Raw genomic sequence first — 27,001 nt, 5'->3', positions numbered from 1 at the left:
GAGGCCTTTCCCAGCATGCGCGGCGAGGGAGCCGAAGATGGCGGCGGCTGCGGTGGCCTCTGCGCGCTGGCTGAGCGTCCGCAGCAGGCTTGGGCTGCCGCTGGGCGGTGGGCGCGCGGGGCTGGGCGAACGGGCCCCGGGCTGCAGGTAGGACAAGCTCGAGGGCCACAGGGTGGAGCCTGGCGTGTCCGCAGGCCTGGTTCCCGGGGTGCAGGGACGCGCTCCCGCAGCCGCCCGAGGCCCGGCACGTGGGCCGGGGCCCGGACACTCGGGGAGTTAGCCACGCCGGCACGGGCTGCTTCTCAGTGCCCCGACGGCAAAACTGGGACCCTGGTCGGTTGAAGTTCGCATCCCAGTGCGTGTGGGCTATTGGCGGTTCCACCCCAAATGTAAAAAGTAAAAAACCCGTTTCTGTTCACTTTGTTCTATTCGGAATGGAAGAAATTACCACGTCTGTCCTAAGTAAAAGGTAGCTTTCGCTGGGGGTTGTAAAAACTGTGAGGACGTTGAAGTTTTTCGGAAACAAGTGTTAATTCCGCGGTGCCCTTGAGATGTGCTGCAGGGACCGCTGGGAAAATGCGCCACCTGCCCTTGTAAATCGCCCTCCCCCTCAGTGCAGACTGGCATTGTGAACGTAGAAGCAGTTAACACACCTGCGAGAACGTGAGAGAAGCCTGGCTTGCGATTTATATGATGTTTATATCAGATGAGATACATTTTGTCAACTAGATTGGGGCTGGGGATAACTTTTTAAGTTAAGCTTGAAGAGATTCTCGTTTACATGAGAGTTTCTCATTTGGGGGATAACTTTCTGAAAAATTGTAAGAAGCAGAAACTCACGAGTGGGTATTTTATCTGTACCTTTTCTCCATGTCCCGGAAAAGGGTAGGCTTTGCATTTCAGAAGCCGTTAGCCGCAGATCACTCTGGCCCTCCCTGGTGATGGCAATCATGATTACTGAGATGTGAATAGCAAATAGTGTGTTCGTTCCGCATGTTCTCGGGCCCATTCGCTCATCTTAGTTGGCATTTGAAATTCAGTTGTGAGCCCAGTGAGGCTATATATATATTTTCTGGTAATAAAATAATCTGATGCATGAGTGTCCAGAAGAGTCTTACAGTTCCACGTCTCAATTAAGCCTGGTGTTTTGGGCACGTTTTAGGTTGTTGAGGAAAGTGGAATGAAGGCTGCTGAGTGGTCTCAGCTGTGTCACAATTACTTGCAGCAAGGCAGGCCAGGTCAGGTGGTATTTGTTAAAAGTGAATTTGTTGCTCTTAACCTCTGCTTTAAGGGGGCCCAAAGTTAAAAACTTGTTTCAAACAAGGTACATAGACTGCTATTAGAATTTTTTTCTCCCAGTTTGGGGTGATGAAATTGCCTGATGTATAATGGTTTTGAGGTGCTGTTTAGGCCACGCCTTCTCAGTCACTGGTAACTGATGTATCATTATCTGTCTATAGTTGGAAATGAGGGACTTACAGGAGGGCCACTGGGACCTTTATTAATGACTCTGCTGTTTTTGCAGATTGCATTCTGGGAGTGTGACTCTCCCCAAGATTGAAGGAACTGATACAACAGGTATCAGATAAAACTGAAATAATTCTGTTTTTACATCTTATCCTTTTATGGTTATAGTATTAAGAGATTAATTTTGCTTTGCTTTTGAAATTTAGGAACTGAGGAAGTAGTCATTCCAAAAAAGAAAATTTGGTGAGTATTCAGTAGTCATTTGTTCGGCAAGAGATTGGGTCCTTAGCATGAGTGAAGTTTGCCAGGGTCACCTGAGAGTGGCAGAGTGTGCCTGAAGAGGGAACAGCCGAGGGAAAGTCGAGGTGCTTAAAGGTCACAGAGGAGAAAGGTGGAAAGCAGCGAATGGGGACCTTCACTGTTCATCTGCTGGTTACTCCCCAGCAGCCCAAGCGAGGCTGTGCCACAGCCAGCAAGGCCAGAACTGTTCTGTCACCCGTGTGAGCTTCTCCACTGCATCCCAGGTAGAATAGCAGGAAGCTGACACAGCTCAAACCAGGCACCCCAGGGTGTTGTGGGATGACCCGAGCAGCAGCTTAGCTGTGTTGCAGTGCTCACTCAGTTTCTTAAATTCTCTTTTTTGTAGTATGCAGACCAGACATAACTAGTACATTTATCATCTCTAGTGAGGTTAAAATAAATGCAGAATTTAGTCTTTTAATTACCTAGGTGTACCCTTGAATTAACTGCTCTATCATTTACTCAATGTTTGTTGACTGTAGGACTTGAAACCTTGGAGAAATGCTTATAATATGACACTGAATTCATTTAGGGGACTCCTCAAAAAGCCATGTATTTGAATTTTTAGTGTGTCCTGAAGGTTCAGATTTATTTATAAAAAGGTTTCTTAAATCACAAAAGTAATCAATAATTAAGGCCAAAAGACAGATGGGATAAATGGAACATGAAAGAAAGAAGCAAAATTAGCAGTCGAACAGCTGGCAGGCAAGTTTTGTAGCCTGGTTGTGCTATGGTAAACTGCAGTTAAAGATAGCACGTACCTCAAAAGATTAAATGTCACGTTTAACACTGCAGGTTATATATTCTGATTTTAGTAGTTCACTGCTATTTTAAAGTTTAAGGGTACAATCATACTTATTTCTTATATGAACTGTTCAAATACCTGTAGTTTAGAACTAAGCCGCTTTTATGTGAACTATTAAAGGTTTATTTTTCTTATTTATTTATTGGAAAGGCAGATATACAGAGAAGAGAGACAGAGAGGAAGATCTTCCGTCCGATGACTCACTCCCCAAGTGAGCACAACGGCCGATGCTATGCCGATCCAAAGCCAGGAGCCTCCTCGGGGTTTCCCACGCGGGTGCAGGGTCCCAAAGCCTTGGGCCGTCCTCGACTGCCTTCCCAGGCCACAGGTGGGGAGCTGGAAGGGAAGCGGGGCCGCCGGGATAGAACTGGTGCCCATATGGGATCCCGGGCGTGCAAGGCAAGGACCTTAACCACTTGCGCCATTGCGCCGGGCCCTATGTGAACTATTGATTCGTGTTTGGCTTATAGTCTTATTTTTTAGTAACTATGTGGTATTTCATTATACAGATAGATTCAGATTCATTTCTGTCTTCTGTAAGAACCAGAACTAAGAGGAGAAATGTGGGCGTCTGAATGAGACATTTCCCTCATGGCATTCCTGTCACTCCATCGCATCTATCCCTGAGGAGTGTACTACAGGGAATACGAGAGAGGTTGCTATGGCTAGTGAGGTTTTGTGCTTAACACTCACCACATGTATGTAAGCTTACACATATAGTGATGACATAGATTATGATGTAATCCAGACTGGTTGCATTGCACTAAATCCATGTGATTTTTGTTGAGAGCATAAAGATTTAGCTGTACCTTAAAATGGGTTAAAGTTATCCTGTTTGTATTGGACCCACCTAGAGAATTCATTTAAAAGGCGTATTCCTGGTGCCAGCATTATGACTAAAGCCCCCGCCCGCATTGCCAGCATCCCTCTTGGGTGCCAGTTCATGTCCCAGCTACTCTTCATTTCTTACTGAGTTCCATACTGAACGGTCTGCAAAGGGCAGCAGGAAATGGCTCAAGAGTTTAGTTTGTTCCTGCCATCCCTGTGGGAACCCAGATGAAACCCCTGGCTTTGGTGTGGCTCGGTGCCGACTGATTCAGCCAGCTAGGAGGTGAACTAGTGGTTGGATGATCTTTGTCTCTGTCTCTTTTTCCAGATAAATGCGTCTCTAAACAAATGAAAGGCATATTCCTTTAGGTAATTCTTGTGAACTCTAAGATGTGAGATTCACAGAATGGAGTGGGGCGTGGTCCTGATAGACCTCATGTACTGCAGGAATAGGAGAGAAGCCAGTGTTTTTCTTGTCCATGGGTGGTTTTTACCAGGCTTTAGAAAAAATCAAGACATGTTAAGGAAGAGTTGTGCATCTCTGCTTTGTTTTATGCTGCTGCGGAGCTAAGAATAGCTTAGACAGACCCTTTAGCATAAAGCCTAAAATATTTATTGTGTATCTTTTTACTAAAAAGAGCTCTAGATTTCCAAACTCAGGAATCTGCTTTTTACACCCGAAGGACCAAAAATACTGTTATTTTGGAAATAAAGCATGCTTTAAGGTTGTGATTTTCTTTTCTAAGTTATTCAGACGCCACAAATGCCTTCAGAGAGTAATCATTGAATTTTATGTAAAATGCGATATACATCATGGTACAGGTCATGTTCTGACTTGGGTAATTATTGTCATGATCAGTCCATAGGTTACTGGGATAATAAAATAATTGCAAATTAAAACCAAATTGGCAAGGAGAGCATGCAGGGCAATGGATGCTTATACGTTTGTTAATAAGCAGTCAATTGGAACAGCTCTTCAGAGGCACATTGGATAGGATGAGAATTCATACTTTTTTATGGAGATAAGTATGGAAATTGTCTGGAAATAGGTACCAGTCTACTTGTAGTGTGGCATCATAGATTGCACCACACATACCAGCTTATTAACCTGTTATGAGCTGGTTAATTTAATCCACTGTGCTCATTTCAAAGGCAGAAGCAGATTAAGGCAGATCTGCCTCTTGTCCAGCTGGGACTGATACCTGCCAAAGCCAGGAGTTCAAGCTGGGTCTCCCATGTATGTGAAGGGGTCCCAGCCACTTGGAAGTAGAGACAGGCCTGAAACTCGGGCGCTCGGAGTGGGTGCAAGCCTCCCAAGTGGAGACTTCACTAGCGCTCTGAAGCCGCACATCTACTTTGTTAAGAGGCATATTCATTCTGATCACTCTTCAAATAATCCCTTAAGATAAAGCAACTAGTGACATGTTTTACTATTTTAATGGCATTTGTTCAGATGCCCAAGGATGCATCTAGTTAATACTTAATAAATCAATATGCTAATGTAAGATTTCATTACAGCCTGCTGAGAGATGAGGAACTAATACGTGAAGTATATAAAATTTTAAAAATAATAGAAAACCTAGTGGCTGTCACTGTGCATAAATAATTACTAATTTTGATGTAATATGAAATGTTCTTTGATGCTTCTCAGGTGACTTAAATTCCTTTTCTGCAGGTAGAGGGTAAGATTTTGTTTATTTGAAGGTAGAGCTAGAATTCATCTGCAAGCTCACATCGCAAATGGCTGCAGTGGCCTAGGCTGGGCCAAGAGCTTCCCCTGGGGCTCTCACACGGGAACAGGGGTCAGAGCATTTGGGGTTATCTTCCACTGCTTTCCCAGGCACACTCGTGGGGACCTGGATTGGAAGTAAAGCATCTCGGGCTTGAACAGCACTCCATGGAGGCTGAACTTGCTGCCAGCCCCTGGCAGTCTTAGAAATGTTTTTCTGAACTTTGTTTACAAAAATTTTTTTTGGTTTATTCTCTAGAGTTCCGTTTTGGAAATGAAACAGTTTAACATAGGGATAAAATGCATCTGAAATCAAATTATTCCAGGGAAAGTGTCTTGGGTAGTTCAGTGAAAGTCCATTCAGCAGCGCAGTGGGCAGTTGTCCTGGAGCTGTTTTCTTTGGGTTGTATATGATTGAGAGGATTTCAGCTGGAGGAGGGGTGGGTGCATGCCAGTGCTCTGGGATTTCAGTCCAAAGGCCTGTGACAGACCCTGCCATGTCTGGCAGGCCCTGGCGCAGTTGCTCCAGAGAGGAGCCTGTGGTTAGCCTCAGCTGTAGCTGAAGTAAGAGCCAGCAGCCAGGGGCTAGTGTGGTGGCACAGTGGTCTAAACCTCTTTGGATGCCTGCTCCCCATGTTGGAGTACCTGTTACAGACCTGGCTGCTTCATTGCACTCCAGCTTCCTGGGAGGCAGCAGGACCTGGGCTCATGTTTTTGGATCCCTGCCACACAGCGGGGAGACCCAGATAGAGTTCTGGGCTTCTGGCTTTTGCTTCGCCCAGCGCTGACTGACTGCTTTTGAGGTTTATTTGGTGAGTGAAGCAGCAGATAAGAAAATCCCTTCCCCCTTCCTCTTTCAAGTAGATAAAAATAAACATGAATAGTTTTTAAAAACTAGCTCTAAGGGCCTGGCGCGATGGCGCAGTGGTTAAGGTCCTTTCCTTGCACGCCCGGGATCCCATATTGGCGCCGCTAATCTTGGCAGCCCCACTTCCCATCCAGCTCCCTGCCTGTGCTCTGGGAAAGCAGTCGAGGACGGCCCAAATCTTCGGGACCCTGCACCCGTGTGGGAGACCCAGAAGGGGCCCCTCAGCTCCAGCCGTTGTGGCCGCCTGGGGAGTGAATCATCAGATGGAAGATCTTCCTCTCTGTATATCCGCCTTTTCAATAAAAATAAAATAAATCTTTAACAAAAACTAGCTCTGAGGCATAACCTCATTTGCTTTTGTTTTGTTTTTAAGGAGCCACCAAGAGTAGAACAGAAGGCTGCATTGAAATTACATAGAAAAGCATGGGAGGAAGTAGCAGTATAGTCTCATATAGTCAGAGTAGAAATCACTGACCCTGGGTGATAGTATTAGGGAGCAGAGAGGGCCTTTAAACAAGACAGCTGAACTGTTTGCTTGTTTTCCAATAATCAAGAGAGAAAAGCTGCACTAGTGTGTATCTTTATCTTGCCCTTGGCTGGTCTGAGAGAAGATGCTGTTCACCATCGTGTGAAGAAGCCAGGTTGCATTAACTGGTGATTCTTACTCTTAGGGATAAAGTAGCTGTTCTTCAGGCACTTGCATCCACAGTAAACAGAGTAAGTAGATTTTTACTTTTTAACTTGCATAACGATATATCTATTGTTAACTGCTCTTCATTATTCAGATTTAATTTTTGTAGATCTAGAAAGAGGTTTGAAGTCATCTAATTCAGTCCTATCATTTGATAGAAACTATCATTTGGTAGAAGCCATGAAAAACTATGGCTTTTTAAAGTGACAGACCCTGGGCTGGTGCTAGTACTCGTTGCAGAGGGGCTTTAATTAACTGCAGCAAGTGGTCTCCACAGCAGGAGACAGGAAGCAGTGATTCAGAAGGTAGAGCCTCTAGCCCACCAACAGACTTTATAGCTTCCTCTCTTTGGTTTGGTTTCCTAGTCTGTAAAGTGATCTTGGTGAGATTGCAAGCGTGAAATACACATAGAGGGTTTAGGATAGAATGTGGCCCAAAGGAAGTGGGGAATGTGATCCTGTTCTGTTGCTGCTGTAATGGTCTCCTTGGTTTCATGTGTCAGTTTGCTTTAAGTAAAGGTATCAGATATGGAACTTTTCAAAACCTTTTCTCCTGTCCTTGTATCACTGAGTACTGACCCTTCTTAAATTACCACATAGATCTAGAATTGTGGTATTGTAGATGTTGGACTTGGGGGCTTCTGAGCCAAATACACTAAAACAGCCTGCCAGTTTCTAAAAAGCGACTTTTTTATTTTGAGAACGAAGGAGCAGACATGACACTCCCATAGTGCCTGCAGTGGCCAGGTTGACCTGAGCCAGCACCTGGAGCCGGGAGTTCTGTTCCTGTTTCTCATGAGAGTGACAGGAACTCATCACATGAACCATCACCATTGCCCTCCAGGGTCTGCCTTGGTGGGAATCTAGAGTCGGGGTCACTGACATGAATTTCAACATGGGACACAGCTGTCTTAACTGGTGTGCTTAATGCCCACCCCCTAAGAATTTTTAGTTCTATCTCCCCACTTGCAAAGCATTGAGACTGTATGTAAGAATCGGTACCTGAGCTATAAGAGAAACAGGCCTCTGAGATTGTCTCTAATGAAAGCAGCCTGGGACACGTAGCAAGTTAAAGCTGTATTGATTCTGTGTAGAATCATCTGGCTTACCAGATTTCTGACCTTTAAAACCCAAGTACATTTTTTCTGCTCCTGTAACATGATGTGAGCCAAGTGACAGCTGGTGTATTCACAGTCCTTACATAGTTCCTGGAGAGGATGGCTAGGAAGGACTTCAGAAGAGATGGTAATTAGAACTGGAATATGAGGATAAAGGGGGATTTAAAAAGCTGTCTGGTCTGAAAGGATCTAGGTAAGTGAGATAAGACATTAAGGACCCAGCCAGAATAGAGTCAGGAAGTAGGGGCGGAACAAAGGAGGTAACTTAGGATTGTCACTTAAGGGTGGTCCCTTGTGGTGCTGGAGAGTTGGTTTTGCCTAGGATTGATGAGCTGTTTGAAGAATTGGATTGACTGTCAAGGGAGAAGCTGCTGGTATTCACACCCCCTAGGAACCCTTTGGAACGGGCTTTGGGATTAAGTTGAGCATGGATGGTTAATGACAAGGCTTTTAAAGAATATCGAGTTCCAGAAAGGTGGCTCTGGCCTGGTTAATTTCTAGGTTCCTTGTTTAGAGCAGTGTAGCAGTGGTACCCAGTGATGGTAGGTGCAGATCTGAAATAGCAGCTCTGGGGTATGAGCCATGGTTTGCTTTCAGTTGTACATGGCTACAGACAGCTCTTACGAGAGCTAAGAGTACGGTACTGTGGTGCATGTGTGTGCCTATGTGCAAGGATAGAGACATACTTAGATACATATTTTTGCATGTTATGTGTGTACATGGAACTGGATAGAATTTTTGATTATCACCAAAACTCACAAGGTTGTCTAAATAAAAGTTGTGTTTTTCCCTCAGGATCCTACGGCTGTCCCTTACTCATTTCAAGATGATCCTTACCTCATTCCAACGTCCTCTGTGGAATCAGTGAGTAACTTCATGTAGCTTCTCAAGGATTTTTTAAAATTGTACCAGTTGTGTCCAAAGAGACACCTATAATTTAATTTTATGAACTATTGAAGAGTTTATAGATGCTTATACATAAATTGGTAGGACTTGAGTCCTTTCTGATTTCAGTCAAATATTTCAGGTACTGTATGGAGGCACTGTTGAGCTTTCGATCTCAATACTTAGGTTGTTTTTCACACTGGGGAGTTACCTGTTTGACCTCAATGGAAAAGGTAGCTGTCTGGTATAGTGTGGTTTCTATTTGGGATTTCATGTATTGTTATTGATGGGGGAGAATAATTCTTGCTGGGGATATGAATTTGATCTCACTTGCATCTAAATTACATGTGACTATCAACTTGATCTATGTTTTTTATGTAGCGTTCATTTCTATTGGCGAAGAAGTCTGGAGAAAGTGCAGCAAAATTTATTATTAATTCATATCCTAAATATTTCCAGAAGGACATAGCTGAACCTCATATACCGGTAAGAAGATTTTTTTTTTAACATAGCATTAAGTAAATGTAGTCTAAATCAAGCTTTCATCATTATTACTTAGTTGTTTCAAAAGCCTTTTGATATGTGACATGATCTGTGCTTGCAATACCAAATTCAAGCTCCTTTTCTGTTTATTTGCGCAGCGTTTTTTGTAAGCTTTTTTGGTAAGAATTAATTGATTTTAATTGAAAAGGCAGATTTACAGAGAGAAGTAGAGACAAAGATCTTATATGTAATGGTTCACTCCTCAAAAGGCTACAACAATCAGCTGAGCTGATCTGAAGTCAGGAGCCAGGAGCTTCTTCTGGGTCTCCCACATGAGTGCAGAGACCCAATGCTTTGGGATGTCCCCTACTGCTTTCCCAGACCCTAAGAAGGGAGCTAGATGGGAACTGGAGTGGCTAGGATATTAACCGGCACCCATATGGGATCCTGGCCATTGCAAGGCAAGGATTTAGCTGCTAGGCTACCGTACTGGGCCCTGAACCTTAATATTTAATATTTTTCCTGCTTGGCTCAGTGAGCATGACAGACTACTGCATTTCTGTTGCCTACATCCTTTCTTCAACAACCATTACATTTGGTTTGGCACTCTTAAAAATGTAACCTAGCCCTCTCTGCTTCCACCGAGTTTCCTGCTCTGTTTCTGGTCATGCAGTGCATCTATGTGGAGCCTTCTGTGTGTCAGGCATTGGGCTTAGTGCCACTATGAATTATTGTTCTGCAGCTCCAGGTCTCACTTGTGGCCTCCCAAGGATCCCCTCCTCCGTGGTGGGCAGTGCCAGTCACACTGCAGTGTGGGGACTTACCTGTCGCCTCCTTGAGGGTACTGGATGTCATCCATCTCTGTTCCCAGTGCCTGGCTTAATAGTACCTGTGCAGAAGATATTTGGAAAAGCAGTGAGTGGAGCACATACATTGATGGTATTTAGAATAAAAATCACATCAGAAAAGAATACCTTTTCCTGATTTCCTCAACCTTGGAACAACAAAATAACAGCATTTCAGGAAAAGTAGCAAAAACACTTGAGCAGTGTACTGGGAGCATTCTCCACATTGGAGACCCTAATTCCCTGCAGAGGCATTAGTGTTAAAACAGTAAATAGGATCCAGCCCTGGAAATAGGGACAGACAGGGGAGCTTTGTTGTGTTGTGTTGGTGATAGTGTGTCTTAGGGCCAGTGTTGTGGCACCACAGGTTAGGCTGCTGTTTGTTGACAATGACCACCCCATCTGAGTATGAGTTTCAGCTATTCCACCTCCAGTCCAGCTTTCTGCTAATGTGTCAGAGGGTATCTCCAAAGTACTTGGCACCGACCATGTGTAATGGAATACCAGGTAGAGTTCCTGTCTCCTGGCTTTGCTTGGCTCTGACTTGGCTATTGTAGCCATTTGGGTAGTGGCTAGAGTCTTTGTCGTGTGTCTGTCTGTCTGTCTCTGTCTCTCTCTGTCTCTCTATTTTGTATTGCTGAACCTTTACCTTTTGTGATAACTAACTATCTTGCTTTCCTAGTGTTTAATGCCTGAGAATTTTGAACCTCAGATCGAAGGTGTCAGTGAAGCTGCCCTTCAGGAAAGAATCAAACTCAGAAAAGTCAAGGCTTCGGTGGATATGTTTGATCAGCTCTTGCAAGCAGGTGAACAAGTTCAGTTAAAACCCATCTAAGAATATAAACTTGAAAGAGGATAATCCATACTCAGTTTGAAGGTTGTGTAGTTTTAAAATTTACTTATTAAGATTCATTTATTTGTGTAAAAGGTAGAGTTAGAGGAAGAGCACTTCCATTCACTCCCAGCATGGCTGCAGCTCTTGGGTCAAGCCAGGAAATTCATTCTGGTCTCCATTGGAGTTGGCAGGTACCCAAGTTCTTAAGCTGTCTTCTGCTGCCCTGTTCCATTCCCCTCCTCTTCCTTCCCTGAGCCCCTATGTTAGTAAGAAGCTGGATTAGGAGTAATGGTATCGAGGATAGCAGGACTGGCATCTTCCTGTTAATTGGACTCTGGGAGGCAGGCAGTAGGTAATGGCACAAGTAGTATGGTTCCTTCCACTGACATGGGAGCCCTGTGTTGTATTTTGTGTTCCTGGCTTTGGTCTGACCCAGCAAAGGCTGTTGGAGACATGAGTGAACCACCCTCAAATGGAAGTGGTAGAACCAATGGAAGCAATTGTTTGCTGTCTCAGATAGGTGGGTGGGTAGATATGTTGATTAAAAACATTTTAGGGATTTATTTTATTTGAGAGGCATGGAGTGCACATGTACTCTCACATTCACTGGTTCACTTTCCAAATGACCAAAACAGCTGGAGTTTTGCCAGGCTGAAGCCAGGATCCTGGCGTTTGTTTCAAGTGTTCCATGTGGGTGTATGGAACAAGCTCTTGGATTGTCTTCCACTGCTTTCCTAGGTGTTATCTGGGAGCTGAAAGTGGAATAGCCTGAACTTGAACTAGCACCCATATGGGCTGCTGGTGCTGTAAAGAGCAGGTTAGCTAGACAAGTAGTATACAAGCATACATACCTGGTAGAAAAAGTAAGAAATGAAGATTTAATAGGTTTTAGATTTTGAATGATTAAGGATTTGTTTTTGCTATTTTTCTCATCTACAGGGACCACTGTGTCTCTTGAAACAACCAATAATCTTTTGGATTTATTGTGCTACTATGGTGGTCAAGAGCCCTCAACTGATTCTCATTTTCAGCAAAGAGAGCAGTCAGAAGAAGTGGTAATTGCTTTTGGCATTATTTCAATATTTGTTCTGAAGTGTGTCATGGCGCAACAATCTTGATGAAAATTGCGGGTGACCCTGGGGCAAGTAGCCCAAGAGGAAGATTGTAAGCAGTTATTTTAGCATGAGTTCCGTTTTTAGACACATTTTGTTCTCATCAACCACCTGTTCAAGGAAAACTGACGAGAAGTGTTAGTGCTGCAATCCCATGCCACTATCACCAGGATGTGTAATGGCTAAGTAAAGACTCTGTGGCCCCTCAAGGGTTCATGTGTATGTGCACAGAGAGGAAGGTGGAAGCTTAGCAGGCTGGAGGCTGTAGAGCAGTTAGCTGGCTTCCAAAGGCTGTCTGTAGGATGGGTCATGCCCTGTCTCTCAAGTCAACCCTTACAGAAATAAGTGCTAAGGAATCCTTTGGATCAAATGAGTCAGATACATGTGACCTTTTTCATAACATGCTATCTGTACGTAAAATAGCAAACAATGTTGATAACATTCTCAATGCCTAGTAGAGACCAAGTTATGGTACGTTTGCATGGCCTTTGAGAGCACTGTTCCGCATCTGTTTGGGTGAGGAAAGATAGGTTGTATATGTGCAGTAGAGGCTATAAAACTAGAATCCATTTTTCATAGGCATAACAGAATATTTGGGGATGGGATTTGGAGTGTTAAAAAGTGGGTAGTGGGTCATCGTTGTGCCTTCTGTTCAATGAGTCCTTGCAAGTTCCAGCCCCAGCTCTGGACACAGTGCTGGCTGTGCAGTGCTTGCCAAGCCTGTCCCTGCAGACCCATCCCAGAACTTGTTTACAAATAAAGGACTAGGTTAGGGTTGCTTATTTGTTCATTGTTTTTGTCCCTGAAATCTCAGATTATTAGACAACTTCCTGTTAGGTTTTAACCTTATATTTTCTATAATTTATAATTATGGATGATATTTTCTGGGTGAGGCCAAGTGCAGCCTCTGGATGCCTACATTGAATTCATCTCATTTCTGACCTGTCACTGTTGCTTTAAGGGCCATCTTTTCATGAATGATTTTCCTTGCTGATTTCACTTACAATTGAGTAGTATAGGCATAGATGTTTACTGGATTTTAAGTAGTGTGATTGGGAGAAGGCATTCCATTGTCTTCACTTTTATTTTTTTGAATGATTAGGAAGAGGCCACCGAAGAGAATATTGAGAAGCCTAGAAAGAATCCAGGAATCACGTGGGGGTATGTACATACCATTCAAACCTTGTATTGCAGTTTGTCATAGGTTGAGGAATGTGTCTCTCACCCCCTGAAGAAGATACAGTCCTGTGGTGTTCTGAAATAGCTTGCTGTCATAAGCTTTGTCCTCGGCCAGTTACATGAGAATCTGTTTAGAGGTTGATGACTTTTGGGTCCCCCTCCCTCTTCATGCTGTGGTGTGATGCCTTTGGTAGTTGCATCTGTGCTGCCGCCTTGGGCAGTGTAAGTCTGAAAGGCTTGTTTTTGCTTACTAAAAATAGCAGTAGATATAATGCTAAATTGAGACTATAAGCCAGCAGGCAGAAATATTGAGCAGTTCCAAACAAAAGGTGAATTGCATTTTATAGAATAAAAGTGTCAAAATATGAAGATAGCTGTGGTTCAGAGTATAGAGGTCCGTGTCTCCTGGAATGACAGGACTCAGAAGAAACCCGTGGCTGGTGGCTGGTGGCTGCCGCTGTGAATTGTGGGAGAGTTGGAGACAATTCACCGTGTCCCCATGATGCAGTACTGCCTGTTAATTAACTACAAAGCTTGAACTTACTTCATTTTTGAGCCTTCATTCATTTGCATTTTCAAACTGAGAACTCTCGCCTCTGGAGGGTAAGGATTATCTAAATTTACATACATGGAGTGCTTAGCACATTGCCCACAACCTTGTTAACTCTGAGTAAATGATAGTGGCTTTTGTTTTCCAGTTTCTCTCATTCACATTTACTCCTTTGTATCTAGAGTGAAAAACCATGCTGAGAGAATCTTTGCTCTAATGCCAGAGAAAAACGCACATTCCTACTGCACGATGATCCGAGGCATGGTGAAGGTATGTGTGGTGTTGTCTAAGTTCTGTGAAGCCAGGATGTAAGTTGAGTAGTTCCCCAGCCTTTCCGGTCAGATGGCAGTAGTATACTCCTCCCACTCCCTTATTCAGGACAACTGAAAGTGACATGACCCGGTGTCCTGTGTAGACTACGCCTGCCCTGTGCTATGTTCTGCCTGACAGGGTCTGGTCTGGTGGTGCTTTTTGTTTGAGCAGCTGTATTCCCAGTCTGCAGGGCAATAGATGCATACACACTTTGTTTAATAAATGAAGATGTTTGATGATGCACTTTTTTTTTCTGATTTCCAGTACCGAGCTGGTGACCAGGCATTGAAGTTGTACACGGAGTTACTAAACAACAGACTCTGTGGTAAGTTTGTTTTAAATTCCTCTTCATTTCTCTTTTCCTCCCTTCTCTCAAACATCTTCATGAAATGGTTACCTTCTTTTACAGCTGATGTACACACTTTCAATGCATTGATCGAAGCAACAGCGTTTGTACCAAAAGAGAAATTTGAGGACAAATGGAATAATATATTGGTAAGGAAGCATGCTCAATTTGTCTCTGTGCCTTCAACATTCATTACTGACAACACATGTCGCGGCTACAACATTCACAGAACATTTAGAAAGCAGCCTTTGCATGCAGAGGTGGTTGGTTACCTGTTTTCAATAACTTGCTAAGTAACTGTAACTTCAGTGTGAGAAGGAAAAGTTACTGGGCCCAGAGCGTAGAGCTAGAATTTTAGAGGACTTGGTCGTTTGTATTTATTACACCCAGTGCATTGTTCGTTTTACAAAAAGTAATCATGCTTATCATATAATCTCTGCAGTATGAAGCCAAAAAGAGACCTGCCTAGCAGTTTATAACACTGATCATTTTTCTACATGTTTTATGATTATTGATACTTTTAAAAGTTACTTATTTATTTGAAAGTCAGAGTTACTTAGATCTTCATCTATTGGCTTGATCCCCAAACGGCTGCAATGGCCAGAGTTGAGACAAGCCAAAACTAAAAACCAATCACTTCACCTGGGCACCCCTTGTGAGTGCAGATGTCCATTGAGTTGGGCCGTGTTTCTCTGCTTTCCCATGCTGTTAACAGGGAGCTGCATCTGAAGTGGGGCAGCCATGGCTTGACCTGGCACCCATACGGGATGCTAAGTGTTGCAGGCTGAGACTTTGCCCACTGTGCCACAGTACCAATCTCATTAGTATATTGCTGAATAATTTATGGATAAATAACTTTACAGTTAAGTGTTTTGATTGTGTCTAGTGACAACGGGAGTAAGAGATTTCTGTAGCAGATCTTTTAGGAAAATAATTTTTAACTTACTTTAGATTTAGCTAGAAATCAAGACTTTGGTGAAAAATAATTTAGGAGGCAAAAGCCTGAACTACTTGGTTCTCATCAAACTAGGAGCTGCTGAAACACATGGTTGCACAAAAGGTGAAGCCAAATCTTCAAACTTTCAACACCATTCTGAAATGTCTCCGAAAATCTTATACATTTGGAAGGATTCCCGCCTTGCAGACGTTACGTGAGATGAAGGCCATCGGAATAGGTGAGGATGGACCCTAGGGTCCTCATGCAAAGTTTCAGGGCCATACCAGTAGAGAAGATGGGTGCTGCCTTTTGCTGCCTATGCCGCCTATTGGGATCCCCATCATTTGGCATACCGGGGTGTGCACATGCAGCTTCTATATCTGGGTTTCAAGGAGAAATTTGTCTGTAGTGAACATGTGCGTGCTTTGTCCATTTTTATTACCTAAGCCGTATGTCAGATTTTACAAGCCATGAAGAGCTGAACTATGCATACGTTGGAGTTGCTGTGTCAGGGACTTGAGCATTGGCAGATTTTAGAATGGAGAGGTGGTGTCTTGGAACCCCTCCACTCAGACATGTGTGGACTTCAGATTCTGCACAGCTGACCATGATGTTTTAGTTTCCAAGTACATACTGATGGGTGATTCATTTCTGAGAGTTGATCATTTTCACATAGGCAGTTTTAAATTTCACAGCATTTTCCTAGAAGACTTAGGCATTGAGCCTAAATGTCTGCTAATATGTTAAATTGCATATTTTCCAGTATTGAAGGTTACGTTAGAGTTTTCTTTGTGGGTTTTACTGTTCTCAGTGCAGAATCCTATTAGTTACTTGAACTTGGAAAGTGATACAGTCTTTGTGATGATTTGTCATCTCTACATTAATTAAATGGACTGGGAAATAAAGGTGCAGTTTTCCTATTGCAAAATATTTTTAGTAAACCTTTTTTGCAAACCTGTGTTTTTATTTATTTTTTTTCTTTTTTCTGTCCACCTGATAATTTGAGAACCGTCGCTTGCAACCTATCACCATATTATTCAGCTGTTTTATCAATATGGTATGTATGGCCTAACATGCATTAATTTAAAGAGCTAATGGCTAAGCTAGACCTTGTTCCTGGGAACAGCAACCTATCTTGTGATGGAGGGGAGAGGGCTGGTGAACTGCACTAGCTGTGTGGGTGTGCAGATGGTCACAGGGCACTTCAGGGTGAGGATCCCTCTCAGACCTCCTCTGTCCAGCATTGTGACCACTAGCCAAATGGGACTACCTGATAGAAAGTAAAATTGAAAATTGTTCTGTCGGATTGTACTTAGCTACATGTGACTGGCTGGGGGCTAGCGTATTCAGCTATGTAGGTGATGTTTCCATTCATTCCTACTGCAGTGGACTTGATTCTGTTGAGTTTAGACAGCTAGATTAACAGGACCCACAACCTTGCATTAGGCAAGGAAATTGTTTGGGAAAATTAAACAGGAACTGTGTCAAGGAAGCAACCAGCTTACTCAATTGTGTCCTTTGTAATAAAAATAAATGCATCTTTAAAAAAAGAAATGTTAGATATACTAGGTTGTACACTGATTTCAGGGTGTTTTGTTTGCTTTATGGCAGCATAAGGTTGTCTTTTAATTCCATTTTTTTCTTAAGCCCTTTGTGTTATTACTTGCGTGTAGAAAGGTAGGGAAGGGATTGTGATTGATGCTTTACTGGATTGGGAATAGTGTATGTGGATTTTGTGTTCTGTTAGGGCTGAGCTCATGCGGTTTTGTTTTGTTTTGTTTTTTTAACAAATGTTCCCAGCATTGATTGTATGGTTTCCTTTCCCATGTCAGACTGTGCTTTAAAGGAACACACATGATTGGTAGCGGAAAGCATGTCCTATTGCTAAGGAACACAGTTAGGGGCGGTATCACACTATAGGAAAGACATGCCTCTTCTGAAGAGACTGAAAGAATGGCATAATTTCTTTTTAGTGGTTTTATGATAGAATTTAGTTGGCACTGGATTCTCTCTTCTCCTTTCCCTCTCTTCCCCTCCTCTCGCCCCTCCCCTTCAGTTTCACAATGTGTGTCTTTTTGTGAGTTTTCCCAAGTCCATCATGCTGCTGCTGGATTGTCTCCCAACTGTGTAGGAGACTGTCAGTTGTTTGAGTTCATTCTTGTATCCCAGGGCCCTAATGTAGATGCAGTGAGGATTAGATCTTTGTTATTTATGGGCAGTACCAATAACAGTGATAAAAGTGACATTGACTATCTCAGGAGATTATAAACAATCAGCCTCTTATGGATGGTTGATTAATGAATTACATCACAAGATCTTGTTACAGAAGGTACAAGTAAGTATGAAGTGACAGCAAGATTCATATATAATATCCCTAGATTTGACATATTGGAGCAAACATGATATCTGACCTTTGGGGTTGGCTCATTTCCCTTTGCATGATGTTCTCTAGTTTGGCCCATCTGGCCACAAAGTATTATATTTCATTTTTTTAATAGCCAAGTAGTATTCCATAGTGTAGATGAACTGCAGTTTTTTTATCCGGTCCCCTGTTGATGGACATTTAGGTTGCATCCATGTTCTTGCGATTGTTGATTGTGCTGCAGTGAACATTGGGGTGCACGTTGCTTTCTCGTGTAATAAGTCTTTTGGATATGTTCCTAGAAGTGGTATTGCTGAGTCATATGGTAGGTGAATTTTAGATTGCCTGAGTGTTCCATGCTGACTTCCGTAGTGGCTGCATCAGCCTGCATTCCCACCAGCAGTGGAGTACAGTTTCTTTTTCTCTGCAACTAGCAGGTGTTGTTGGTAGTTTTCTGTATATGGGCAATTCTTTCTAGTGTTAAGTGGAATCTCTGTTTTTATTTGAATTTCCCTTATTGCCAGAGCGCTTGAGCATTTTTTCATGTGTCTATTAGCCATTTGAATTTGTTCCATTGTAAAGGGTTTACCCGTTTCCCGTGAAGGGCACAGTTTCTGAATGGAGCCAGTGAAAAGGGGCCTGGTTAGTGCAGCTCTCTGGGGGCTGCAGGGCCCTTGAAGCAGCATTTGGCTCCCTCTGTGTTCGATGCCAGGTCCTGAAGCCAGGGTAGAGGGAGGATGTGGGTTTGGCAGTGATGCAGGCCATGAACACATAATTAAACCCATTTGCCTTGTGCAGGAGGCTCTTCAAAGACGTCGTCCCTCATCATCTATGAAATAATGAATGAATTAATGGGGAAGAGATTTTCTTCAAAGGACCCGGATGATGGTACGTACAGAAACAGCTTTCGTTGTCTCTTCTAAACCCTGGGGCCAGCCTTCTCAAATGCTGACACTCAGAGGCCTCATGCTGTGGCCAGCATTGCACTGCAAATGTCTGCAGGGCATTGCCGTACATCTGCCTGTCCATCTGAGATTTGATTTGTTTAGTTTTTTCTTAGATGTTACAAGTTGTGAAAATGGGGTTTTTATTAATGTTACTTCAACTGTGGTAACCAAAGGTCTTGTGAACTTTGATTTTCAGATATGTTTTTTCAGTCAGCCATGAGAGTTGTAAGTATTATTTATTTTTTAACTTTATCATCTCCTTGAAAAAATTCTAGTGTATTCTTTTGTATTTATTGAAAGGACAGAGAACTGGTTCAGTCCCCAAATGTTCACAACAAAGAGAAGAAGGCTCGGCTGATGTATGGCCTGGAGCTCAGTCTTGCTCTCCCACCTGGATGACGGGGACCTTAGTGCTTGCACCGTCACTGCTGCTTCCCAGGGTGTCGTTCCAGGGAGCCGGAGTCCCAGGCAGACCCTGCTACTCTGCCGTGGGAGGCATTCATTCCACAAGGCTGAACTACTGCACACTCACCCATGCTCTCCTTTTTTAAAAAGTGTTATTAAATTATCTGGAGGACTTTGCTTGGTTCTTGTTTCCTGACTTATGTTTGTCTTTTGTGTACATTATACTTTTTAATCAGTTAACATTCTCCCCTGTGTGTGTTGTACACATTGTTATCTTGGTTGAGATTTCATACTTGTCTATTAATGACTTTTTAAATTGGAAGCAGTTTTTATTTTGAGTTTTCATTTTATTTTGGTCACAGAAGACTGCCAGTCACTTTCTGGATTGAAAAAAGTGCATTCTTTCTCTAAAATATTAGCAGTTGGGTTCATGCTTTTACTGTGTGCCTTCCCAGTTACTCAGCATGTGTTCACGCAGACATGTGGCAGGGTCGCTATGACAGCAGTCAGTGTTTCCCAGCGGAAAGCACTGGAACTGGTCTGCAGGTCATTTTTGGACTGATTGCGTGGGTTAGGTTAGTGTGTGGCTGCTCTACTGAGAGAGTGTCCTCTGTAGGCTTAATTTCTAAAACTGTAATTATTAAAATTCTCTCCAGTCTGTTAAATTGTTACTACTGAATATGTTCAGTCAGTTTAAGTATTTTACGTGGACACACCGTTTTTTCTTCCTGTAGTGAGCTTGTTTGTTTCCAAGGATCTCACAGTGATGACTTTTCTGCTTGCATGTTTTCAGTGCTCATCTCTTAGAGATCTACAACTTGCTTACCAAGTACACGGCCTCCTAAACACTGGAGACAACCGCAAATTCCTGGGACCCGATTTTCGGCGTAATTTCTATTAGTAAGTGCGGGAAGTAGATCTCATTGCTTTAATTACTAGATTCTGAAAATGGGAGGCTGTAGCCATCTGTAATGTATACTAGATGTTTTTTTTTTTTAATACATCTTTTCTTTTTTAAGATTTATTTTATTTTATTTTTATTGGAAAGTCAGATATACAGAGAGAAGGAGAGACAGAGAGGAAGATCTTCCGTCCGATGATTCACTTCCCAAGTAGCTGCAGCGGCCAGTGCTATGCCATTCCGAAGCCAGGAGCCAGGAACTTCTTCCAGGTCCCCCATGTGGGTGCAGAGTCCCAAGGCTTTGGGCTGTCCTCTACTGCTTTCCCAGGCTACAAGCAGGGAGTTGGATGGGAAATGGGGGTGCTGGGATTAGAACTGATGCTCAGATGGGATCCCAACACATTCAAGGTGAGGACTTTAGCTGCTAGACCACACTGCTGGACCCAAATGTTATATGGGCACTTCAGAACTAAAGCAGTGGTCATTTGCCAGGTTTGAAAATCCTGTTTATCCTTAGAGGTATTTTTTTGTGTGTGTGTGTAACACTTTGAAATCCACATATCTTTCCTAACAGAGGTTATTTTTTTGTTCGTTACCTATTTTTTTTTTAAGAGATTTATGTATTTATTAAGAAGATCAGAATTAGAGAAACAGATCTTCCATCCACTAGGTTCACTCCCCAACTGACTTCAAAGGCCAGAACTGGGTCAATCCAAAGCCAGGAGCCAAGAGTCTTGTCAGGGTCTTTCATGTGGATGCAGGGTTCCAAGCACTTGGGGCATCTTCCACTGCTTTCCCAGGCATGTTAGCAGGTAGCTGGGTTGGAACTGGAGTAGCCAATATAATAAAAAGCACCCATATGGGATGCCAGTACCACCAGTCGTGGCTTTACTCGCTGCATTACAGCATTGTCCCCAATATTTTTTTAAACACGATGACAGGATATGTCTGTAAAGATTTTCCTCAAAGGGCCCGGCGCGGTGGCGCAAGTGGCTAAGGTCCTTGCCTTGCACGCCCAGGATCCCATATGGGTGCCGGTTCTAATCCCGGCAGCCCCGCTTCCCTTCCAGCTCCCTGCCTGTGGCCTGGGAAAGCAGCAGAGGACGGCCCAAAGCCTTGGGACCCTGCACCCGCCCGCGTGGGAGACCCGGAAGAGGCTCCTGGCTTCGGATCGGCATAGCATTGGCCGTTGCGCTCACTTGGGGAGTGAATCATCGGACGGAAGATCTTCCTCTCTGTCTCTCCTCTCTGTATATCCGCCTTTCCAATGAAAAAATAATAAAAATAAATCTTAAAAAAAAAAAAAAGATTTTCCTCAAAAACATTGCCTTTGTAAGAATACTCAGACTCATCCCAGACATGCTTCCTTTTTGACAGATGAGATAGCTAGTAATAAAAGTTGAGAATTGTTTTCTGTGTGAGCAAGTCATTACTTCACATTTAATGGGATATATTCAGTATCTGTTTAGTGGGAGTAGACAGTTAGTGCCCAGGAGGAGGCAGTCATGATGACCAGTTGACGGTAACATGGTATTACATGGAAAGTTCAGTGCTGTTGACACCTGGGTCTAGCATAAGCTGTTGTAACTAGATATTGTTTATAAACATTTTAAGTTCTGTACATCACTGCCATGTAACTTCAGAAGTTATTTCATTCTTGGGGATTTTTAGAGTAAAAATACTTTTTCTCTCCATTGCAGTTCGAAGTTTTTTAATTTGATTTGTCTAATGGAACAAATTGACGTCACTTTGAAGTGGTATAAGGACCTGATACCTTCAGTAAGATGATTCATACATGGCCTATATGTAGATGAATTTGTAGGTGTTTTTTTCTACTTGTGTTTTAAAAATATATTTCCATTTCTCTTCGTCAGGTGTTCTTTCCTCATTCCCAAACACTGATAGACCTTCTGCAAGCGTTAGATGTGGCTAATCGACTAGAACTAATTCCTCAGATTTGGAAAGGTCAGTATTAGCCTGTGTTACTTCAGTATCCTACAGTTTGATTAGTAAATATGTTAACATTGTTAGGGATGAACGTTTCCATTATAGAATGAATAGATTAGTTGAGGTCTGTTTCAGGGGTGTTTGTTGATTTTGGGTAACATGAGACAACTATAATATAAACTCAGACACTTTGTGACATCGGAACAAGCCGAGTCTTGTGTGGCTGGTAAGTGTCAACACCCAGAGAAGAACATGGTTAGATGTGTGGCAGGCCCAGCGTCTGAGTGCAGGTATCCAACCGCAAAGCCTCTCATGCTAATGACAGACCAATTATATTATTACATTTCTTGACATTTATTAGCAGTCCCAACCATGGTATGGGTATTGCTCTGCTTTTTGTGTATGAAGTGATTCAAAATAAAGTCAAATATTTCCTATCACCCAAATATTTCCTATCACCCAAAACATTTAATATGTATTATAAAGTCAGTTTCTATGCCTATGGACATAAGACCAAGAGGTTTCCATGTGGTATAAAAATGTCTTGCCCTGTGGAGTTGGTGGTTTCTAAATTGTAGCACATGTCTTGTTTCAATACTCACTTATGTTATTTTTCTCCCAAGATTGATTGATTTGAAAAGCAGAAGTTTTGAAATTAGAGGGACACAGATTCTCATCTTCCATCTGTTGATTGACTTGCAAAGTGGCTGTAGCAGCCAGGGATGGCAGGCTAAAAGCAAGAGCCCTCCGGTATAGGGTGCCAGTGTAGCAAGTGGCCACTTTGTCCCTGTACTATGCCAGTCCCTCTTACTCATTCTTCATATGAGTCACCCTGCCCATTTTCTAGAATCTTGGGATAAATCTAGAATACATAGATAATAATAACTTCTTTTTGGCCCATCAAAAATATTAAAAGGCTTAACAGCCAACAGTGATGTGAAGTCGGCCAAACAGGGTGTTGATTTTCCATGGTGGGGATGACTCCTGTATTTCCTTTCCATTTCAAGATTGTAAAGAATATGGTCACACTTTCCGCAATGACCTGAAGGAGGAGATCCTGATGCTCATGGCCAGGGACAAGCACCCTCCCGAGGTAGGCAGGCCGTCCCTGCAGGCACTGTGTTCCTCCGTGCGGAGCACACAGCATGCTGCTGAGCCGCTTCCTTCTAAAGGGGAGACCGTGGTTGTGGTTGAGGGTTCCAAGTCTGTTCATCCCGCAATAGAGTGGAGTTTTTGCTTCATTGCTTGTGTGTAGTTTTCATGGGAGTCACCTGGTACACTGGGTGCTCAGTGTTAGGGATCTTGGCACAGCTGCCCAGCCGGGTGTGCTAACACGGAGCCTCTCAGCTTCAGATGGCGTTTGCTGACTGCGCTGCGGACATCCAGTCCACGTATGAAAACCAGAATGCCAGACAGACTGCTTCTGGCTGGACTGCCGTCTCTCTCAACTGCGTAGCTCTCCTGTTTCTAAGGGCTGAGAGAACCCAGGAAGCCTGGTGAGTGCGTGGCACACCGGAGAAGTATTGTGTTAAGCCTTTATCCAGGACAGAGAAGAGGTGCTCTAATTTATATGTGATATCGGTGTGGTTTATCAGGAGCTGCATTAGAATGCTGTAATGTTTTTGTTTACTTTTTAAACATTATTTATTTATTAGAAGGTACAACATCAGAGAGAGCTTTTAAGTGCTGGGTCTCTCACCAAGTGGCCACAACAACCAAATCTGAGCCAGGAACTTTATCCAGATCCCTTACGTGAGTGGAAGGGATTCAGCACTCTGGCCATCGTCTCCCACCTTCTCAAGTGTCTTACTGGGAGATGGCGTTGGAGGCAGAGCAGCCCGGATTCAAGCCAGGACTCCAAACTGGGATGATGATGTCTTTTCAACTTGCTGTGCCACAATATCCACTCCATACACAAGTTTTTGATGGGAAGGTGCAAATATCTAAATAACAAACTCTCAATTTTAAAGTTTGTTAATCTGAAGAGTCAGTGAGTTAAGCAGGGGATAAGGGAATTGCTTATCTGGCTTCTTACACAATAAAATAATTTCAGGAGAAGAAAAGACTTGCTGCCTCAACCATCTTCTGAGTTGCTCAGGTGCAAGCTTTGGGCGTGGCAGTCAAGGTGCTGCTGGGACACTTGCGTCCCGTGTCAGAGTGCTGGTGTTGGAGCCAAGCACTACTGCCTGCTTCCAGTCTATGTTCCTGTTATTGTATTCTGGAAAGCAGCAGTTCGTGGCTCAGTTACTTGAGTCCTTGTCACCCAAAAGGGAGACCCCAGCAAAAGAGTGGATTCCTGGCTTTGGCCTGTCCCAACCCCAGTTGTCACTAGCATTTGGAAGTAAAGCTTTTTGAAAGAAATTTGGAGTGTTCTGGCATCCCATATAAGTGCTGGTTCAAATCTCATTTGCTCCACTTCTGATCCTGCTCCCTGCTAATGTGTATTTTAAGTGTAATTCATATCCATCACCTGTGCTGCTAATGGTGGCCACATCTGGCATTTCCAGGTATCAGCTCTAGCAGATGGGCACACAGTGCTGAGTCAGGCTGTGATGATTGGCGCAGGGGTACGGACCTCAGCTGAGTCATGGGAGCTGACTGCGAGTGTTTCTCCTCTGACCTGCATGTGGCAGGGCGAGCAGGAGCGCTCGTAGGAGACTGCCGCAATCTGAGCCTACTCTTCATAGCACCAAGCCCAGGCAGTGCTGTCCGACAGGCAACAGACTGCAGTTGTGTAGGCCCACGAGGAGCCAGCCAACAGCTCTTCTCTGGTTTACCCAGGGCCTTCCTCTGAGAGCTGTGAGGAGTTGTGCACCTGAGCTGCTTCCGGTGTACACACAGGGCTATGAGCAGGTAGAACCTACAGTGCAATTAGGGACAGAATGGGGACAGCTGCAGTAGCCTGGGTACGTTCTGTTTTCTGTTGCTAGTTAAAACTGCCCTGTCTCATCTTTAATAGGAAATTGTTGGGGATTTTCAAGAAGCAGAATAAGATTCCTAGGTAAGTTGAAATTTAGCAAGCCCTGGTACGTTGTGGATTTAGTAATAGGCCAGCCTTAGCTCTGAACGGTGTTTGGGATTTCTTGGCAGATCTGACACTGCCTGTGGGCACTCTTCCATTAGGCAAGCTGCCTCTACCAGGCTTGTGACAGCGAGCAGCTTCCGGCATGTCAGTGATTATAATTCCTTGGGAATACACTGAGTATGTCCTCAGTAACGACATGGGTTTTGTTTGTTTGTTTTTTTAAAGATTTATTTATTTTTATTGGAAAGGCAGATTTACAGAGAAGGGAAGATCTTCCATGTACTGGGACACTCCCCGAAATGACCAGAACAGTCTGATCCAAAGCCAGGAGCTTCTTCCGAGTCTCCCACACAGTGCAGGACCCAGACTTACAGAACTTGTGCTCGTACTTGATTATGCTTACAGTTCTAAGGGGCTTAGCTGCACTGCTCTTGTATTGCTGCCCTTTTACAGAAACGACTTGCTGACCGAGTTTATGGACAGTGCAAAAGCGTCCAACAGCGCTGCCCAGGCCGTGGAAGTGGTGAAGCTGGCATCTGCCTTCAGCTTACCTGTCTGCGAGAGCCTCACCCAGAGAGTATCAACTGAATTTGCAATCACCCAGGAACAAAAGTAAGTGGGACCTCCCTCAGCATCACAAGGGGGCTGCCTGTCCACAGACTTGCAGCTTCTTATCCCCCGTGTCTCAGTTGTTCCTTACCAGAAAGACATACTGAGTGATGGTTTCACTTGTTCTGCGGATCGCGTGGCCTCTAGGCCTGATGGTTGGACTCCTTTCCTGTGTTCGCCAGTACTGTCGAGTGCCACTGCGGGGCCTCTTGCCCAACTTCAGAATTGGTGTCAGTCACCAAGAACTCCAGCTGCCCTGTTGCAGGGTAACTGTGCTGTTCTTTTCCTTACAGGGAAGCCCTGGACAGTCTAACTGCACCCAGCAGTGACAGTGACAGCAGCAGTGACAGCGACAGCGACAGTGACAGTGACAGTGATGCCAGTGAGAGCAAGTGAAAGTGGGAATCAGCCTTACCGCGGCGCCTGGACTGCTAAACACTGATACGGAGGGGAGGATCCCAACGGGTCTGGAAAAGGGTTACTGTGAAGGAGAGGCACCATCGCTCAGACTGCACCCTTTGGGTAGCAGCAGCCCCACCACTGAGGCCTCCCGAGGCATGGTAAGGCCTGCGGATGCTGCAGGATGAGTCCTGCACTCCTGTGGGCTGGAGCAGGCCTTCTGTCAGCACGCTGGGCCAACCTTGATGTTAGTGATGAGCTCCAGTGGTTTTCATGCAGCTGCCTCCCAGTGGGGGAATATAGACATGTGAAAGACTTTATCTTCGAATGAATACTGGCATTTTGTTCGTACAATAATGCTTCTAAATGAAGACTAAATAAATGCTGTCGTTAATTTGCATGTGTATGCATTTCTGTTTTAATGCAGTCTTTGCCAACTCTTCACACTCAAGCATGTTTTAATCTCCTTTTGTGAATACTGGCCTTTTCATTGTCGTGATGCGGATTCTGTGAAGTGTCTTCTTACATGGCGGCATTGCCGTCAGTTACAGCCTGAATCTGGGGCACCCGTGCCACTCACGCGGAAGACCTTGAGAAGCTGCTGATCTGAGCCTGGCCCAGCCTCTGCCTTTGTTGCCATGGAGGGAGGGAACCAGGTTGTAGATGTCACAGAAATCATCTCACATTTTAAAATGGTATTGTCAAAGGAACAAGATTTATTTAAAAGGCAAAAATTAGATTTATTTAAAAGTGTTATGAAGGGTAGTGAAAATAGATGGATCTTTATGTGCTGGCTCACAATTGAGCTGTGTCCGGCCAGAGACCGAGCTGCTTCTAGGCATCCCACATAGGTGCAGGTGTGTGAGCTTTCCCAGATGCATTAGCTGAGAGTTGGACTGGATGTGCAGCAGCTGGGACTCAAACCAGTGTGCATATGGAATATAGGCATCACAGGTAGTGGCTTAACCTGTTGCTGTCATGGGCCTGGCACTATGGCTCAATGTCTAAATCTTTGCCCTGAATGCGCCAGGATCACATATGTGCACCAGCTTGTGTCCCAGCTGCTCCACTTCCCATCCAGCTCCCTGTTTGTGGCCTGGGAAAGCAGTAGAAGAAT

General features: G+C 43.9%; 1 protein-coding gene and 1 non-coding gene across 2 annotated transcripts; both read left to right on the top strand.

The window, feature by feature from the left end:
- The first annotated feature begins 37 nt into the window (after positions 1 to 37).
- PTCD3 (pentatricopeptide repeat domain 3) lies at positions 38 to 26,492 on the top strand. The gene is made up of 24 exons (XM_040993584.1): positions 38 to 147; positions 1,526 to 1,578; positions 1,674 to 1,710; positions 6,669 to 6,714; positions 8,601 to 8,669; positions 9,072 to 9,176; positions 10,701 to 10,824; positions 11,793 to 11,908; positions 13,068 to 13,126; positions 13,877 to 13,964; positions 14,271 to 14,331; positions 14,416 to 14,501; positions 15,383 to 15,527; positions 16,296 to 16,346; positions 18,450 to 18,539; positions 18,795 to 18,823; positions 19,797 to 19,903; positions 21,605 to 21,683; positions 21,779 to 21,869; positions 22,859 to 22,944; positions 23,199 to 23,347; positions 24,811 to 24,852; positions 25,330 to 25,488; positions 25,779 to 26,492. The coding sequence occupies exons 1-24, from the start codon at positions 38 to 40 to the stop codon at positions 25,879 to 25,881; spliced, it is 2,085 nt and encodes a 694-aa protein (XP_040849518.1). The 3' UTR covers positions 25,882 to 26,492.
- LOC121165492 lies at positions 24,395 to 24,528 on the top strand. The gene has a single exon (XR_005885273.1). It is a non-coding gene; the product is annotated as a small nucleolar RNA SNORD94 (small nucleolar RNA).
- Positions 26,493 to 27,001: the final 509 nt, after the last annotated feature.

This window comes from Ochotona curzoniae, unplaced genomic scaffold (genome assembly GCF_017591425.1).
Source record: "Ochotona curzoniae isolate NIBS_2020 unplaced genomic scaffold, NIBS_Ocur_1.0 contig_883, whole genome shotgun sequence".
Taxonomy (NCBI): domain Eukaryota; kingdom Metazoa; phylum Chordata; class Mammalia; order Lagomorpha; family Ochotonidae; genus Ochotona; species Ochotona curzoniae.
Note: the sequence above shows the minus strand (reverse complement) of the source record. Positions and strands in the feature narration are given on the sequence as shown.